Source organism: Palaemon carinicauda, chromosome 20 (assembly GCF_036898095.1).
Source record: "Palaemon carinicauda isolate YSFRI2023 chromosome 20, ASM3689809v2, whole genome shotgun sequence".
Taxonomy (NCBI): Eukaryota; Metazoa; Arthropoda; class Malacostraca; order Decapoda; family Palaemonidae; genus Palaemon; species Palaemon carinicauda.
Genome location: NC_090744.1, coordinates 20,087,420 through 20,107,281, shown reverse-complemented (window position 1 = coordinate 20,107,281; position 19,862 = coordinate 20,087,420). Strand labels below are relative to the sequence as shown.

The window sequence follows — 19,862 nt, the reverse complement described above, 5'->3', positions numbered from 1 at the left end:
AGAGATAGAGACGGAGGGAGAGAGAGGAGGATAAACGTTTCGTTCAAGCGAGTAACGTTGTTATCGTTTTTGCTCTTCTCCCTAGTCTCTTTAGGGGAAGAAGGTAAACGTTTCTAGAGTTTTATTCTTGTTCTCAAGCTTTATGCGGTGAGAGATTTTAAACGTAGTTTATTTGATCTAGTGTTTAGTCTCTTTCCAGCCACTGAATTTTTTATCTTTCATTATATTTTTCTGTTACATTGTAATTCTGTTTTCGCAATTACTAACTTTTAAGGGAGGATAGAATTGCGTGTTTCAGGTACAAACCACTTAAAGTTTCGAGTTCAGTGAAATAAGTGCAAACAGAAAATCAAAAGTGATAAAGTGATAAGCGCAAAGTGTTACAGTGTTGCGTTCGAGGGTTCGTCTGTTCGTGCCAGTTGTTCGCCTAGTCTGGGACCTCTTACAAGCTCCCAAGCCAGGGGAGAAGTAACGTCGAAGGACTTATGGGTTCATCAGGCCTTGATCGACGAACAGACGTTTCCCTCCGTGGTTTCGGGTGTAACCAACTCACGTAGCCGACGTGATCACCCCACCCACACAAAGACGAGAGAGCCCTTTTATTCCTCGTCTGCGGAAGAGGTTTCTCGCAGAAACCATGGACCAAATCTTGCAGCTTTTAAGTGCAAGTCGGTCCCTTCCGCGCAAGTCCAACTCCTAGGTGATGCCATTAGCACTGGGTCAGTTCGGACTTGCTGCAGTACGACAACTGCACACCTCCCAGAGAGGCAAGGTGGTATCGCAACAGGCAGTAGCTCCGTCTGTTGCCGCACCAGCTGTTTTAGACCCTCAGTCTCAACGGACAGTAGCTCCGTTTGTTGTTGTCTTTCTTAAACTCTAGTGGTCTATGCTGCAGACAATGCAGTCTCAGCTTGCGGTGTTGATGCAGGAGTTTCAGGCAGAGAAGGTTAACACACCTCCTCCTGCGAGCGCTCCTCCACCTCTACGCAGTCCAGCCTGCCAGACGTATGATGTTGAGGTTCCTCAAGCTACCTCCATGCGTGAGCTGCCGCTTTGGGAGTTGCCAGATACCAGCTCTGTGCAGCAACCTCCACTTTCCTTGAGGCAGGAGCCTCTTGCCACGCGGCAACCTCCTCAACACTTGAGGCAGGAGCCTTATGCTTTGCAGCAACCTCCTCTACCCTTGAGGTAGGAGCCTCATGCGTTGCGACTACCTCCTCCATCCTCGAGGCAGCAACCTCTTGCGGTGCGACAACCTCCACCATCCTCGAGGCAGCAACCTCAACTCCACCTCTGCGCAGTCCACCCTGCCAGACGTATGATGTTGAGGTTCCTCAACCTACCTCCACGCGTGAGCTGCCGCATTGGGAGTTGCCAGATACCAGCGCTATGCAGCAACCTCTTGCGTTGCGGCAACCTCCACCATCCTTGAGGCAGCAACCTCAACTCTTGCGGCAGCCACCTCCACTCTTGAGGCAAGAACCTCAACTCTTGAAGCAAGAGCCTCAACTCTTGAGGAACCTCATGCTATGAGGCAGCCGCCTCAACGCATGCAGCAACCGCATTCTTCACAGCATGAGCCTCTCTCTGCGCAGCTACCTCCTCAACCCTTGAGGCAGACGCAACTCTTGAGGCAGGAACCTCACAGGAGCCTCATGCTATGCGGCATCCTCCTCAAACCATGAGGCAGGAGCCTCATGCTATGCGGCATCCTCCTCAACCCATGAGGCAGGAGCCTCATGCTATGCGACATCCTCCTCTACCCATGAGGCAGCCTCATGCTATGCGGCTTCCTCCTCAACCCATGAGGCAGGAGTCTCATGCTATGAGGAGCCTCATGCTATGCGGCATCCTCCTCAAACCATGAGGCAGGAGCCTCATGCTATGCGGCAACCGCCTCAACCCATGAGGCAGGAGCCTCATACTATGCGGCATCCTCCTCAACGCATGCGGCATAAGCCTCTTCCCTTGCAGCTTGAGCCTCATCCCATGCAGCATGAGCCTCATACCATGCAGCATGAGCCTCATCCCATGCAGCATGAGCCTCATCCCATGCAGCATAAGCCGCACGCCATGCAACATGCTCTGCTTACCTTACAGCATGCTCTACATACAGCATGCTCTGCATACAGCATGCTCTGCATACCTTACCGCATGCTTCTCAGTCACACATCTTTGGTTGTTGCCAACTCACTAGACTGTCAAGCAGTTTCATAACGTTGCCTTCTAGTCTGCTGCTTTTGCACCAGTGAAACCCTCACTGAGAGAACTTAGCTTTTCTCGGATATGGTTCCTGTAGATGAGAAAGTGCTATTCTCCCTCCTTCTGATATTCCCTTGAGGACTCTGTCATTTGGAGAGGAGCCTTTAGCTGCGTAGCCTCCTATGGACTTTTATTTAAGCATAACATGCTTCCAGGGAAGGTAATGGTTCCACTTCAGTCGCTAACCCCGTCTGTTACCACACCTGCTCCCATAGACCTTGAGATGTGTTGCAAGACATGCAGTCCAAGCTTAGTCCTTGTTAGAGGATTTTTTGTTTACGGAGTCAGTGTGTCACTGGGAAGACGTTCAACAACCAGCAGAAGTGACTTGTTGTGACGCAGTGCGGCAACCTCAGCAACCCGATAAGGAGTTGTCTGTACGACCCAGACAGTCTAGACAGCTTCGGGTTGTCACTGTACTTCCTCGCTTCCCCATGGTTGACAGTTCACAGACTGTGCAGCAGTACCATGATCTTGTGTCCGGCTCCGTCAGACGACTAGCTTTTAAGAGCTCCCACAGTCGTCGCTGTCTGGAGATTCTCAGATGGACTATGGATCTGACCAAGGAACTGGGCCTCCTGGTCAATTTTGAGGAGTCCCAGCTCGTCCCATCCCAGACCATTGTCTACCTGGGTATGGATCTTCAGAGTCGAGCTTTTCGGGCTTTTCCGTCGGCCCCAAAGATCTACTAAGCCCTAGTTTGCATCCAGAGCATGCTGAGAAGGAACTGATGCTCAGTCAGGTAGTTGATGAGTCTAACAGGGACACTTTCATTGCTGGCCCTGTTCATCGAGTTAGGGAGACCCCACCTCCGCCCCCTTCAGTATCATCTAGCGGCTCACTGGAGAAAGGACATGACGCTAGAGACGGTCTCAGTTCCTGTTTCCGAAGAGAGGAGGTCTACTCTCGCGTGGTGAAAGAACAGCTTTCTTCTCAAGGAAGTCTACCTTTGGCTGTTCAGAAACCCGACCGCCGTCTCTTCTCGGACGCATCAGACACGGGCTGGGGTGCGACTTTGGACGGACAGGAATGCTCGGGAACATGGAATCAGGAGCAAAGGACACTTCACATCAATTGCAAGGAGTTGTTGGCGGTTCATCTGGCCTTGATAAACTTCAAGTCCCTCCAGCTTAACAAGGTGGTGGAGGTGGACTCTGACAACACCACAGCCTTGGCTTACATCTCCAAGCAGGGAGGGACTCATTCGTGGAAGTTGTTCTAGATCGCAAGGGACCTCCTCATCTGGTCAAAAGATCGAAAGCTCACGCTGGTAACGAGGTTCATTCAGGGCGATATGAATGTCATGGCAGATCGCCTCAGCCGGAAGGGTCAGGTCATCCCCACAGAGTGGACCCTTCACAAGAATGTTTGCAGCAGACTTTGGGCCCTGTGGGGTCAGCCAACCATAGATCTGTTCGCTACCTCGATAACCTAGAGGCTCCCGTTGTTTTGTTCTCCGATTCCAGACCCAGCAGCAGTTCACGTGGATGCTTTTCTGCTGGATTGGTCCCATCTCGACCTGTATGCATTCCCGCCGTTCAAGATTGTCAACAGGGTACTTCAGAAGTTCGCCTCTCGCAAAGGGACACGGCTGACGTTGGTTGGCTCCGCTCTGGCCCGCGAGAGAATGGTTCATAGAGGTACTGCAATGGCTGGTCGACATTCCCAGGACTCTTCCTCTAGGAGTGGACCTTCTACGTCAACCTCACGTAAAGAAGGTACACCCAAACCTCCACGCTCTTCGTCTGACTGCCTTCAGACTTTCGAAAGACTCTCAAGAGCTAGGGACTTTTCGAAGGAGGCAGCCAGAGCGATTGCCAGAGCAAGGAGAACATCCACTCTCAGAGTCTATCAGTCTAAAGGGGAAGTCTTCCGAAGCTGGTTCAAGGCCAATGCAGTTTCCTCAACCAGTACCCCTGTAACCCAGATTGCTGGCTTCCTGTTACATCTAAGGAACGTAAGATCCCTTTCAGCTCCTACGATCAAGGGTTACAGAAGTATGTTGGCAGCGGTTTTCCGCCACAGAGGCTTGGATCTTTCCACCAACAAAGATCTACAGGACCTCCTTAGGTCTTTTGAGACCTCAAAGGAACGTCGGTTGTCCACTCCAGGCTGGAATCTAGACGTGGTCCTAAGGTTCCTTATGTCATCAAGATTTGAACCTCTCCAATCAGCCTCTTTTTAGGACCTCACATTAAAAACTCTTTTCCTCGTGTGCTTGACAACAGCTATAAGAGTAAGTGAGATCCACGCCTTCAGCAGGAACATAGTTTTCACATCTGAAACGGCTACATGTTCCTTGCAGCTCGGTTTTTTGCTAAAACGAGCTTCCTTCACGTCCTTGGCCTAAGTCGTTCGAGATCCCAAGCCTGTCCAACTTGGTGGGGAACGAACTGGAGAGAGTACTTTGCCCAGTTAGAGCTCTTAGGTACTATCTAAAAAGGTCATAACCTTTACGAGGACAATCAGAAGCCTTATGGTGTGCTATCAAGAAGCCTTCTCTTCCAAGGTCTAAGAACTCAGTTTCTTACTAATTCAGACTTCTGATTAGGGAAGCACATTCTCATCTGAAGGAAGAAGACCTTGCTTTGCTGAAGGTAAGGACACATGAAGTGAGAGCTGTGGCTACTTCAGTGGCCTTCAAACAGAACCGTTCTCTGCAGAGTGTTATGGATGCAACCTATTGGAGAAGAGAGTCAGTGTTCGCATCATTCTATCTCAAAGATGTCCAATCTCTTTACGAGTACTGCTACACCCTGGGACCATTCGTAGCTACGAATGCAGTAGTAGGCGGGGGCTCAGCCACTACATTCCCATAATCCCATAACCTTTTAACCTTTCTCTTGAATACTTTTTATGGGTTGTACGGTCGGCTAAGAAGCCTTCCACATCCTTGTTGATTTGGCGGGTGGTCAATTCTTTCTTGAGAAGCGCCGAGGTTAAAGGTTGTGATGAGGTCCTTTAGTATGGGTTGCAGCCCTTTATACTTCAGCACCTAAGAGTCGTTCAGCATCCTAAGAGGACCGCTACGCTCAGTAAGGAAGACGTACTTAATAAAGGCAGAGTAATGGTTCAAGTCGTCTTCCTTACCAGGTACTTATTTATTTTATGTTATTTTTGAATAACTAATAAAATAAAATACGGGATACTTAGCTTCTTGATTAACATGTACACTGGTTTTCACCCACCACCCTGGGTGTGAATCAGCTACATGATTATCGGGTAAGATTAATATTGAAAAATGTTATTTTCATTAGTAAAATAAATTTTTGAATATACTTACCCGATAATCATGATTTAATTGACCCACCCTTCCTCCCCATAGAGAACCAGTGGACCGAGGAAAAAATTGAGGTGGTGTTGACAAGAAGTACTAGAGTACCTGACCACAGATGGCGCTGTTGTGTGCACCCCCACCTGTATAGCGATCGCTGGCGTATCCCGACCGTAGATTTCTGTCGGGCAACAGAGTTGACAGCTACATGATTATCGGGTAAGTATATTCAAAAATTTATTTTACTAATGAAAATAACATAATTCATCATCTTTTTTTCTTGCAGGTTCCCTCTGGCGAACGCTTTTCACTGCTAGACGAAATGGTGTGCCTTAATGCAAGTTTAGAAGTTGGCTGCAGCAGTGGATCAGCTTCCGTCAGGTCCTACCTAGCAAAGCAGCCGCTGTCTTCGAGGACTCTGTATCATCTGCTGAGGACTGTCGGGGTGCCTCGGACTCATTACCCGTAAGTTATGTGCATTTAACCTTAGTTTCATATCAAGAGGCTTACCCTCATTATTGAGTACTATTATAGTGTAAGGTTTTATTGTGATCTTATGGTTATGAGAATTTTCCTCAAACAGGAAACTTAATTTAGTCATTAAAAGTATATGTAACCTATTTGAAAATTTTTTATAGGGAAAATAGGTAGTAGGTGCCAGGGCATCAGCCACCCATTGAGATACTACGACTAGAGTGTTATGCCATATTTTGAGTGGCCAGACAGTACTACATTAGATCCTTCTCTCTAGTTACGGTTCATTTTCCTTTTGCCTACACATACACCGAATATTCTGGCCTATTCTTTACATATTCTCCTCTGTCCTCATACACCTGACAACACTGAAATTGCCAAACAATTCTTCACCCAAGGGGTTCCTGCACTGTAATTGTTCAGTGGCCCCTTTCCTCTTGCTAAGGGTAGAAGAGACTCTTTTAGCTATGGTAAGCAGCTCTTCTAGGAGAAGGACACTCCAAAATCTAACTATTGTTCTCTAGTCTTGGGTAGTGCCATAACCTCTGTACCATGGTCTTCCACTGTCTTGGATTAGAGTTCTCTTGCTTGAGGGTACACTCGGGCACACTATTCTATCTAATTTCAATTCCTCTTGTTTTGTTAAAGTTGGTATAGTTTATATAGGAGATATTTATTTTAATGTTACTCTTAAAATATTTTATTTTTCCTTTTTCCTTTCCTCACTGGGTTATTTTCCCTGTTGGAGCCCCTTGGCTTATAGCATCTTGCTTTTCCAACCAGGGTTGTAGCATAGCAAGTAATAATAATAAAATACTGCAACCAAAACAAATTTTCTTTATGTATATTAAAGCATTGGGTTCACCTTAATGTAGTATAATATTCATAAAACAATTTTTACCAACGTTGAATGTATCTAAACACTTTGAACACGGGCAGATTACCCAATAAGCTAACTAGGCTAAGCCTAAGGGCCCCCAAGCCTTAGGGTCCCCTTGGCTTTGAACTGCAATATGCCAGGGCCCAGGAGAAGAACTTGAGGACAATTTTGTGAGAAATATTTCAAAGTTAATGTTTAAATGGCAAAGGGAGAAGTTATAGACAAAATTTGGATATCTTTCAAAAACAAAAGAGGTCTATTGTGGTGCATGTAAACATTTCTCATAAGACAAACATCAGTTTATAAGTGGATTCAAGGACTTGAAAAATGTAACATGCAGTTTCTTGCCATGAAAAATGTTAATAAATCAAGAGAAATTTGAAATTCGATAATCCTTTAGTAGTTCGGTCAGGTTCATGAACAATAACTATTGTATTGGAGGTCTGTACTAAAGCGTATCATACATGTGATATTATTTATGGTTGAGAGGCTTGTACTCACAGGTCAAAATGAGATTATTAAATCTAAGGAAATGGGCAATATTTTATGAACTCTAAAATTATTGGCGAAGTATGAGGTTTTTTAGCATCACATTTAGACATATTTAGCAACTGTGCTTAGGGTCATGTTTCATATACTGTATATCTCACACAATATGCGAGGAGTTCATTAAAGTTTTAGGTAAGTATATTATAAAATCTATGATTGCTGAAGTGAAGACTGCGAAAATCTTCGGAAATAATGTTAATTCAACATCTGACTTGCAACATTTTGATCAGCTCACATTCAATTTTCAATATTTAACTTAGCCGGTGATTATATAGCTGCAACTCTGTTGCCCGACAGACAACTCTACGGTAAAAACTCGCCAGCGATCGCTACACAGGTTGCGGGTGTGCCCAACAGCGCCATCTGTCGTCCAGATACCCAGTACTCAATGTAAACAAAGACTCAATTTTCTCTCTGTCGAGCTATCGACAAGACGTACTTACTCGCTGTTGCTAAACTGGAGTTTTTTCACAACTAATTGGTGAAGTACTTTATTCTAGTTTTGAGCTTTCGCTGTGCAGGGTTTCTCTTCACACAAATCCTTGAACTCTTTTTGATAACGGATTCTTTGTTGATGACTTTTTGATAGTTTTTTTAATTTCCCTTTGACCAATTCAAAATGGCTGACCCTTCACAAGTCCCAAAATTTAGGAAGTGCAATGCTAGGGACTGTTCAAGGCGTCTTCCGAAGGCTTCTATCGACCCTCACACTGTTTGTTCCAATTGTCGGGATAAAACCTGTCAATTGGAAGATCGGTGTGAGGAGTGCGTTGGGCTTTCGGAATTCGATTTTATCGAATTTCAAAAGTATACACGTAGGCTAGAGAGAGATAGAGTTAGGAGAAGTTCTTCTCGTTCTATTGATATATCCTCTCTTCATGCCCCACAACCTATTCCTTCCCCTGTAGTGGTTGCTCCTAAGCCCCCTTCTGGCAATCAGGAACCTTCGATGGCTGATATGATGCGTGCCATCCAGGCTCTGGGTGAGAGAGTTGAGTCCCTTGCTAGTGACCGTAATCAGCTCATGGCGGATGTGAAGGAGCTTAAGTGCAAAAGTGCAGTGGGAAGTGCTAAAGTGCCGAGTGATAGTGTTGTGGATAGTGTTGCGCTTGAGGGTTCGTCTGTTCGTGCCTGTCGTCCTCCTAGTCCGGGACCTCTTGCAAGCTCCCAAGTTCAGGGGAGAAGCAATGTCGTACGACAAATGGGTTCGAGAGGCTTTAATCAGCGAACAGACGTTCCCTCCGTGGTATCGGGTGTATCTACCCAAGATCGCTCCTACCTAACTAAGACGAGAGAGCCCATTTATACCTCGTCTTCGGAAGGTGTTTCTCACAAGAAACCCTGGACCAAGGTCTCACGACCGTTAAAACGCAAGTCGGTCCCTTCAGCGCAAGTCCAACGGCCCGGTTGTAGCCACTGGGTCAGTTCGGACTCGCTGCCGTCATCCGATGACTGCTCACCGCCTAAGAGAGGCAAAGCGGTACCGCTTCGGACAGTAACCCCGTCTGTCGCCGCACCTGCTCCCGTAGACCCTAAGTGGTCTCTACTGCAAGACATGCAGTCTAAACTGACGTCTCTGATGCAGGACTTTCGTGCGGAGAAGGTTGCTGCCGCACCAGCTAGTGCAGTACCTAGCCTACAACCTTCCACACGATCAGTTGTGCGTCCGGTGGACGCTGAGGTTACCTTCTCACGCACACCAGTTGAGAGAGTTCCTCCTCCCATGCGTTCCAGTGTGATCTGCCAGCCGCATGTTGACGTGAAGAGACGCTCGGAGGTTGCCGTTGACGTTCCGGAGGTTCAACAACCGTCAGAGTTGCTTTGTTTTGACGCGGTGCGTCAACCTCCACTACCCAGTGTGTTTTCCACTGCGCACCCACATCAGTCCAGACAGTCTGGAGTAGACGCTGTGCGTCCCCGCGCAGCCATGGTTGTTGCCAGCTCACAGACTGGGCAACAGTTCCATGACGTTGCGTCCGGCTCAGTCACGCATGCACACGTGCGACCGGACTCAGCGAACCAGCCGTTACCCACTCCGTTGCCGTTTCCTCATCAGTTGTCGGATGAGGAACTTTCTGATGATGATGGTGCTGCACACATAGATGAACCACTATCAGATTTGGACGAGCCTAAGTCTTCTCAACCCTCTTTGGACTTTAGAAAAGTTTTGGCCATCTTCAAAGAGTTGTTTCCGGAACAGTTTGTTTCTGTGGCTCCTCGTTCTCCGCCGTCTGAGTTTGTGTTAGGCATGCCGTCTACCACTCCTGCCTTTACTAGACTCGTCCTCGCACGCTCGTCCAAGAGAGCTTTGCGGGTGATAGGAGAATGGTTGCAGTCCAAGAAGAGTTTAGCAAAGACAGCCTTTGCGTTTCCCCCTGCTAGACTCTCTTCTAGATCGAGCGTCTGGTATGCCACGGGAGAAGTTCTCGGCTTGGGAGTTCCTGCCTCTGCCCAGGGCGACTTCTCAAGTCTTGTAGACTCTCCCCGCCGCCTTGCCATGAGACGCTCAAAGATTTGTTGGTCATCTTCGGACCTGGACCACCTTTTGAAAGGTATCTTTAGGGCCTTCAAAGTTTTTAACTTCTTAGACTGGTGTCTAGGAGCCCTTAGCAGAAAGACCTCTCCGACAGAGAAGGAGACTTCCTTGCTCATTATGTCCTGCATGGACAAGGCCGTACGTGATGGGTCTAATGAGCTTGCTGCATCATTTGTGTCCGGAGTCCTTAAAAAGCGTGAAAACCTATGCTCATTCCTTTCAGCTGGAGTTACACAGTGCCAGAGATCTGAGCTTCTCTTTGCTCCTCTTTCCAAGTGCCTTTTTCCAGAAGCCCTGATTAAGGAAATAGCCGCTTCATTGGTGCAGAAGGACACTCATGATCTTGTTGCGTCCTCCGCTCGCAAAGCTCCCCCTTTGCCTACCTTGTCAGCTAGACCAAGGATGGACACTCCAGCGTCCCGTTTTATTCCGCCCTTTCGTGGCAGAGCCTCCAGCAGAGGAGGTGCTCGTGCCGAAGGGAAACGAGGAAAGAAGAAAGGATCCAAGTCCTTTAAGGGCAGAGTCTGACTGCCCGCATCTTCAGACAGCAGTGGGAGCCAGACTCAAGAACTTCTGGCTGACCTGGGAGAAGAGAGGCGCAGATGCACAATCTGTGAAGTTGCTCAGAGAGGGGTACAAGATCCCTTTTGAACGGAAACCCCCTCTAGCAACGTCTTCCATCGATCTCTCTCCCAGGTACAGAGAGGAAGACAAGAGAAGAGCCTTGAAACAGAAAGTGTCTCTTTTACTAGAGAAGGGAGCGGTGGTCAAAGTCTCGGACCTTCAATCTCCGGGATTCTACAACCGACTCTTCTTGGTGCCAAAGAAGACAGGAGGGTGGAGGCCGGTGCTAGACGTCAGTGCTCTGAATGTCTTTGTCACAAAGCAGACGTTCTCCATGGAGACCACAAAGTCAGTCTTAGCAGCGGTCAGAAGGGAAGACTGGATGGTCTCTTTAGACCTAAGGGACGCCTACTTCCACGTCCCCATCCACCCGGAGTCCCAACCTTTTCTGAGATTCGTTTTCGAAAAGGTTGTGTACCAGTTTCAAGCCCTGTGCTTTGGCCTAAGCACAGCTCCTCTTGTGTTTACGAGGCTGATGAGGAATGTAGCCAAATTCCTTCATTTAGCGGACATCCGAGCCTCCCTCTATTTGGACGACTGGCTTCTCAGAGCTTCTTCCAGTCGTCGCTGTCTGAAGGATCTAAAGTGGACTCTAGATCTGACCAAGGAATTGGGTCTCCTTGTCAATATGGAAAAGTCACAAGTGGTCCCATCCCAAACTATTGTGTATTTAGGGATGGAGATTCACAGTCTAGCTTTTCGGGCTTTTCCGTCGGCCCCCAGAATAAGCCAAGCCCAGTTATGCATCCAGAACATGCTGAAGAAGGAACAATGCTCAGTCAGGAAGTGGATGAGTCTGGTAGGGACGCTATCATCCCTGGAACAATTTATTTCATTAGGAAGACTACACCTCCGTCCTCTTCAATACCATCTAGCTTTTCACTGGAAAAAGGACAAGACGCTAGAAGCGGTCTCGATCCCCATTTCCGAAAAGATGAAGTCTTGCCTGACTTGGTGGAAGGACAGTATCAACCTAAGAGAGGGTCTTCCCCTGGCTGTTCAGACTCCCAACCTCGTTCTCTTCTCGGACGCATCGGACGTAGGCTGGGGCGCGACATTAGACGGTCGGGAATGTTCGGGACTGTGGAACTCGAGTCAAAGGATCATGCATATCAACTGCAAGGAGCTGCTGGCAGTACATCTGGCCTTGAAAAGCTTCAGGTCTCTCCTTCGAGGCAAAGTGGTGGAAGTGAACTCGGACAACACCACTGCCTTGGCGTACATCTCCAAGCAAGGAGGGACCCACTCATTGACGTTGTACGAGATCGCAAGGGACCTGCTCATCTGGTCAAAAGGTCAAAACATATCACTAGTAACGAGGTTCATCCAAGGCAACTTGAATGTCATGGCAGATTGTCTCAGTCGGAAAGGGCAAGTAATTCCAACGGAATGGACCCTCCACAAGGATGTATGCAAGAGACTTTGGGCCACTTGGGGCCAACCAACCATAGATCTCTTTGCAACCTCGATGACCAAGAGGCTCCCAATATATTGCTCACCAGTCCCGGACCCAGCAGCAATCCATATAGATGCCTTTCTCCTAGATTGGTCGCATCTAGATCTATACGCATTCCCACCGTTCAAGATTGTCAACAAGGTACTGCAGAAGTTCGCCTCTCACGAAGGGACAAGGTTGACGCTAGTTGCTCCCCTCTGGCCCGCGAGAGAATGGTTCACCGAGGTACTTCGATGGCTAGTAGACGTTCCCAGAAGTCTTCCTCTAAGGGTGGACCTTCTACGTCAGCCACACGTAAAGAAGGTACACCAAAGCCTCCACGCTCTTCGTCTGACTGCCTTCAGACTATCGAAAGACTCTCGAGAGCTAGAGGCTTTTCGAAGGAGGCAGCCAGTGCGATTGCTAGAGCAAGGAGAACATCCACCCTTAGAGTCTACCAATCGAAGTGGGAAGTCTTCCGAAACTGGTGCAAGTCAGTCTCTGTATCCTCGACCAGTACCTCTGTAGCTCAAATAGCTGACTTTCTCCTATACCTGAGAAAAGGACGATCTCTTTCAGCTCCCACTATCAAGGGCTACAGAAGCATGTTGGCATCGGTCTTCCGGCATAGAGGCTTAGATCTTTCCAACAATAAAGATCTTCAGGACCTCCTTAAGTCTTTTGAGACCACGAAGGAGCGTCGTTTGGTTACACCTGGTTGGAATTTAGACGTGGTACTAAGATTCCTCATGTCAGACAGGTTTGAGCCGCTACAATCAGCCTCCCTGAAAGATCTCACCTTAAAGACACTTCCTGGTATGCTTAGCCACAGCTAAAAGAGTCAGTGAGATTCATGCCTTCAGCAAGAACATCGGATTTTCGTCGGAAAAAGCTACATGTTCGCTACAACTTGGTTTTCTAGCCAAAAATGAGCTGCCTTCTCGACCTTGGCCGAAATCGTTCGATATTCCCAGCCTATCGAATTTGGTAGGCAATGAACTAGAAAGAGTCTTATGCCCTGTGAGAGCTCTTAAGTTCTATTTAAAACGAACTAAACCGTTACGAGGCCAATCTGAAGCTTTATGGTGTTCAGTTAAGAAACCATCTTTGTCTTTGTCAAAGTATGCTTTATCCTACTTTATCAGACTGTTAATATGAGAAGCTCATTCACATCTGAGTGAGGAAGACCAAGCTTTGCTTAAGGTGAGGACACACGAAGTTAGAGCTGTCGCAACTTCCGTGGCCTTTAAACAAAATAGATCTCTGCGAAGTATAATGGACGCAACCTATTGGAGAAGCAAGTCAGTGTTTGCGTCTTTTTATCTAAAGGATGTCCAGTCTCTTTACGAGGACTGCTACACACTGGGACCATTCGTAGCAGCGAGTGCAGTAGTGGGTGAGGGCTCAACCACTACAATTCCCTAATTCCATACCCTTTTAATCTTTCTCTTGAAATGTTTTTATTGTTGTTTTTTGGGTTGTCCGGAAGGCTAAGAAGCCTTTCGCATCCTGGTTGATTTGGCGGGTGGTCAAAGTCATTTCTTGAGAGCGCCTAGATTAGGGGTTTTGATGAGGTCCTGTTGTATGGGTTGCAACCCTTGATACTTCAGATCCTAGGGGTCGATCAGCATCCTAAGAGGATCGCGAGGCTCCGTAAGGAAGACGTACTTAAAAGGCAGAGTAATTGTTCAAGTCGACTTCCTTACCAGGTACCTATTTATTTTGTTTTTGTTATTTTGATAACTTCTAAAATGAAATAAAAACTCTTAGCTCATAAAAGTGTAAACATATATTGCTGGTCTCTACCCACCCCCCTGGGTGTGAATCAGCTATATAATCACCGGCTAAGTTAAATATTGAAAAATGTTATTTTTATAATAAAATAAATTTTTGAATATACTTACCCGGTGATTATAAATTAAAGGACCCTCCCTTCCTCCCCAATAGAGACGCAGTGGGACGAGGAGAAAATTGAATCTTTGTTTACATTGAGTACTGGGTATCTGGACGACAGATGGCGCTGTTGGGCACACCCGCAACCTGTGTAGCGATCGCTGGCGAGTTTTTACCGTAGAGTTGTCTGTCGGGCAACAGAGTTGCAGCTATATAATCACCGGGTAAGTATATTCAAAAATTTATTTTATTATCAAAATAACATATTACGGTATGTTGATCCCAATAAGTATGAAACTCAAGAAAGATTCTTGAAATTCAGTCCAATATCTAGTCCAAGATCTTGCTAGTGTCATAATATAATACTTGTCCATTTTTGGACTCTCATTGATGAACTGCCTATCACAAAGTTACGATAATGCTAATGATTTGTCAGGGAAATATAATGGAGTCTAAGCAGTCATCTGTGAATCAAACCCATTATCCTAGTACTTACCCTGCAGTTCTCATTCGCTTAACTTGTTTAGCATTGTTACAGCAAGTTGCTGTGTAGAAGCTGTTTCTTGGTATTGTTAATAAGTATACAGCTAAGTTAATTAGGTATGACAGCTCCTAGTTTAGGATAGGTGGGGAACCTTAGTTTAAATGATGTCATAGTCTTTGCTTATTTTTCAAAAGTTGTTTTTTTCATTAACAACTTGAATTTTAAAAGGTCTGTCATTTGAAAAATACATATGTCCCCCAATTATAACCATCAGAATTGGTTAAAGTACATATAAATACACGGATGTTGTCCTGTCCGTATCTATAATGTTACCAAATACACCAGGAACACTTGTTTTCATCAGGAATATTGTACTTCAGTAAATAATTATAAAAACTAATATATTCATGTAATACAACGTGAAAATCTCTATGGGATGTTATAGATTTTTTTTCTATAACAATATACTTTTCCTTTCTTAAGAATCTGAGTTTGGAAGAAATAAGGGAAATACAATTTTTTGGCCAATATCTAAAATGTTACCCAATTTTTATTCAAAACCCATAACAGGCAACAATATTTTAATGCTTTTAGTATATTTCTACTGTATAATGTACAAATTTACTCGTCTATTTACTCATTGTGATACAGTATTTTTTTGCAAATAATATTTCGTAATTCATTTATCGATTTGCAGGAAAATCGTACAAAATTCTTTAGTTATACCTCATATTTCATTACCTTCGTTTTCTACTATAATTGTTCTGGATCATTTCAACACCAAAGAAAACGTGTTTTCTTGAAAGGGTAACTCAAGAAAATATTGCTTAAAATTTTGTGACGGACTCTGTCACAGGCAATAGATTAATGGGACCTGAATATAAAAACAAGTATTTTTTAAGCTTATCAAGAAACTTTTATTATAAGCTACTATACTATATTCTTTTATTTGTTTATTAAGAGGTTAAACCAAGAAAACTATAAATTTCACTAATTTTTTATTTGTAGTGAAAATTAGTGTTTTGAAGAAAACAGGCGTTTATCTCTAGAAAATACCTGATTTTTTAGTAGGAAATGCTGTCCCGTCCGTATCTATAGTAAAACCCTTAAATGTTGCCTTGTCATTATACATTGAAGCTTTTATCAGTAGGCTATATTATTCATTTGCTTTATATTCAAGATCATGTGCAATGTTTTAAACAATTGAATTTCTTTCTCTCTTTCATACATTATTGTAATCTTTCCCATGATCATACAAAATTATAATCTACTGAAACAATTTCTCTTTGTTGAATAATTTAACCATTCCAGATTGTTAATGTGCCCAAGCAAGAAGCTGCTAACAGTAATTGAACAATCCTTCGATGAAGACAACGACCACAAGGTTTCCGCGGACGAGAGAATTGCTCTTTATACATCGCTGGCCGTTGCTCCTGATATTGTTGTGCTAAAGGTATGGTGGTTTGTGAGCGAGTTTAGTTTTGAATAATTACAATTCAAAGTTAACCCTTTTACCCCCAGGCTATTTGGAAATTTCCAACCCTTACCCCCAGGGGGTTATTTTTTTCCCTGCACATTTTGGAGTATATATTTTTAAATTGCTCTAACAGCCTTAATTTTTGTCATAGAGAGGTCAGGTTGGTCTCATTCTCTTGGAAAATGCCTGAATTTTCTCAAAAAATTATCAAAAATATGAAAAAATAAATTTTTATAGGATTTTTTGCAAGGACGTACCGGTACGTCCATGGGGGTAAAGGGATGGCTTTTGTGAAACGTACTAGTACGTCCTTTGGGGGTAAAAGGGTTAAGTAGATAGCTAGGTGAAGGTGTAACTATATGCCAGTAATTATTATTATTATTATTATTATTATTATTATTATTATTAAATGCTAAGCTACTTTCCTCTTGCTAAGGGTAGAAGAGGCTCTTTACCTATGGTAAGCAGCTCTTCTAGAAGGACAATCCAAAATCAAACCATTGTTCTCTAGTCTTGTGTAGTGTCATAGCCTCTGTACCTTGGTCTTCCACTGTCTTGGGTTAGAGTTCTCTTGCTTGAGGGTACACTCGGGCACATTGTTCTATTTAATTTCTCTGCCTCTTGTTTTATTAAAGTTTACATAGGCGAAGTGAAATATTCTATTTTTCCTTTTTTCCTTTCCTTGGCCTTATAGCATCCTGCTTTTCCAACTAGGGTTGTAGCTTAGCAAGTAATAATAATAATAATAATAATAATACAACCTTAGCTGGAAAAGCAGGATGCTATAAGCCCAGGGGCTCCAATAGGGAAAATAGCCCAGTGAGGAAAGGAAACAGGGAAAAATAAAATATTTTAAAAACAGCAAAAATATTGAAATAAATGTTTCCTATATAAACTATAAAAACTTTAACAAAACGAGAGGAAGAGAAACAAGATAAATTAGTGTGCCCAAGTGTACCCTCAAGCAAGAGAACTCTAACCCAAGACAGTGAAACACCATGGTATAGAAGCTATGGCACTAACCAAGACTAGAGAACAATGGTTTGAATATATCAAGGCGGCATCTGAGTTACTTTTCTATTCTCTTTATAAAGAACTTGATAAACGGCCATGTTGGTTTTGTACTAGATCGTCAGGAAAACAGATTGTAGGTATTATGTCAGACTGTTATTTAATTGTCCTTCAAGCTTGGTTTTTTTTGTATTATCCTCCAAGCTCGGCTTTAGTTGTCCTTCAAGGAGTTGAAGGAGTGGGAAGAAATAGTCACAGGAGCATGAATAGAATAGTTCATCAGTTGTAACTTATGTAAGCTGTCAGATGTATTCACTAAACTTTTTATAATCGGAATATTACATGTCTTTGCGTTTGGTTTTAATATCTTCTAATGAGACAGGACACCATGTGTTATAACTAGTTTTGATGTAAATTCTATATGACATATCTGTTTTTGACGTTAATAGTTTATATAGGACATATCTGTTTTGATGTTGTCACTGTTTTTATAATGATTTATTGTTAATTTATTCTCATCATTTATTTCCTTATTTCCTTTTCTCACTGGGCTGTTTTTCCCTATTGGAGCCCTTGGGCTTATAGCATCTTGCTTTTCCAACTAGGGTTGTAGCTTGGCTAGTAATAATAATAATAATAATAATAATAACACACCTAAATACAATTTTGTATGTAAGGACTGAAGTTACTTACCTATGCAATTGCAGTAGTAAGTCCTAATTTCAGACAAAACACACACATGTAAACGTAATGAGGACGAATAAAAAGTATGTAAGACATAAATATAGAATGATGAAAAGAAACTGTAACAAAAAAGGTACAGTAATGCAATTCCTTTATGGGAACCTCATTGTATCCATGAAAAGTTATAAAGTGAAACCGTTATGACCCGAGAATGTACTGTATTTTGCCTATGTTTATTATCAAGATGACCATCACTGAATAGCTTGTGAATTTATATCATTTCATTTGTTGAATTGATATACTGTACTTCTTTCCCACCATTATCCCAACATTTAGGGGTCGGTTGCTTGATGTGGCCTCTCCAATGCCTTCTATCAAAGGCATCCTCTTCTACCAAACCATTTCTCTCCATATCATCCTTCACCTTATCTTGCCATCTAATTCTCTTGCTTGAGGGTACACTCGGGCACACTGTTCTATCTTATATCTTATTTCTCTTCCTCTTGTTTTGTTACAGTTTTTATAGTTTATAAAGTGATATTTATTTTGATATTGTTGCTCTTCTTGAAATATTTAATTTTTCCTTGTTCCCTTTCCTCACTGAGCTATTTTCCCTGTTGGAGCCCGTGGGCTTATAGCATCCTGCCTTTCCAACTAGGGTTGTAGCTTAGCAAGTAATAATAATCATCCTTCTTGATCTTTTCCCCCTTGCAGGTTCTTCCCAAGCCCTCCTCACTCCCTCCGCACCCCCTCCCCACCATCCATCCTTAACATGTGCCCACACCTTCTCGGTAGTGACATTTATCTTCTCGGTAATCTTTACTACACCTGCCATTCTTCCTATTTCATAATTTTCATATCTTTCAAACAGTGATATTCCCATAATCTACCTTAACCCTTTTACCCAAAATGGATGTATTGGTACGTTTCACAAAACTCATCCCTTTATCCCCATGGACATACCGTTACGTTCTTGCAAAAAACTGCTATTTAAATTTTTTTTTTTTGCATATTTTTGATAATTTTTTGAGAAACTTCAGGTATTTTCCAAGAGAATGAGACCAACCTGACCTCTCTATGACGAAAATTAAGGCTGTTAGAGCAATTTAAAAAATATATACTGCAAAATGTGCTTGAAAAAAGTTAACCCCTGGGGGTTAAGGGTTGGCAATTTCCAAATAACCTGGGGGTAAAAGGGTTAACATTCTCATCTCTGTTCTCAGTATATATATTAGTATTCTGTACTTTGTGGAACTTCAATTTACCTTTTCCCTCAGATTTTAACGAAGGCCAATCTAAACGTGGGCTTTCCCCGTCTAGCTGGAGTATGCGGGAGGATAGCGGTTTTGGAGGGTGAGCTGACCCCACTTTCCTCTCTTCTGGATGAGCCATTTAGTGTACGAGCTTCTTTAGCTGCTCAGATACTTACAATGGTTGATGATTTTATGGTACAGTAATTTGTTCTTTCATCTTGTTGCATGTAAATTGTGAATGTATTATTGAGTTAGTAATTAGAAAGAATTAAACAATTTAATTTTTAAGGTTGACAGTTCATGTAGACAAAATTAAATTTATTCAACATCTATAATAAAAATTTTAATAGTTGGTGTTCATATACTGTAAAACAAATCATTTTAAAAGTTTTAAACTTTAGTTAAAAGTATTGACCACTTTTCTACATTGTCTTTTTATTGCCAATCTAATTATTTATTGTTCAGCTCCTTAATAATTAAATTTAATTCTAGTTCCAACAATGCTTTGAGAAAAACATGTTTATTAGATAACTTGAAGTTGGCTTTAGAGAACGAGACGTTTTCATGATACCAACGTATGGGACTGCAGCCTAGTGAATTAGTTTTATGCTCTATTAAATGCTACACATTTTTTAAAAAGATTTGAATGGTGTATCATTAAACCACAGCTCTATCCTCTCGCCTCGGTTTCTTAACAGGAGGATGACCCTGAGTGGTACTTATTCTATGCTCCCTGGACAATAGACAGGTTGGCTGTCAATAAGGAAGGCGAAGTTGTGCTCACAGACTTGTCAAGCATGGCCATAGTAGACAAGGCACTATTTAGAGGTATTTCAGTTTTCCCTTTTATATTTATTGTTGGCACGTTTTATTAATTTGAGTATTGGCTCTTCCAAGTTTTATACAAGTGCTGTTTAGTGATTTAAGATTAATGTAAATCCATTTTTGTCCATAAGCTGATAAAGGGACTAAAGCTATAGTCAATTCTTTTTAGTGAGGCAGATTTGCACCGACTCGCAGGGGTAT

At 43.4% G+C, this 19,862-nt stretch overlaps 1 protein-coding gene across 1 annotated transcript in view; it reads left to right on the top strand.

Annotated features, from left to right (window-relative positions):
• Positions 1-19,862, top strand: part of LOC137660191 (divergent protein kinase domain 2A-like) — a 99,038-nt gene that overhangs the window by 41,781 nt on the left and 37,395 nt on the right. The window contains exons 4-7 of the mRNA XM_068394899.1: positions 5,823-6,001; positions 15,723-15,864; positions 18,861-19,031; positions 19,535-19,664. Of these exons, the coding sequence (XP_068251000.1) occupies positions 5,823-6,001; positions 15,723-15,864; positions 18,861-19,031; positions 19,535-19,664 (622 nt within the window). The remainder of the gene's footprint in view (positions 1-5,822; positions 6,002-15,722; positions 15,865-18,860; positions 19,032-19,534; positions 19,665-19,862) is intronic.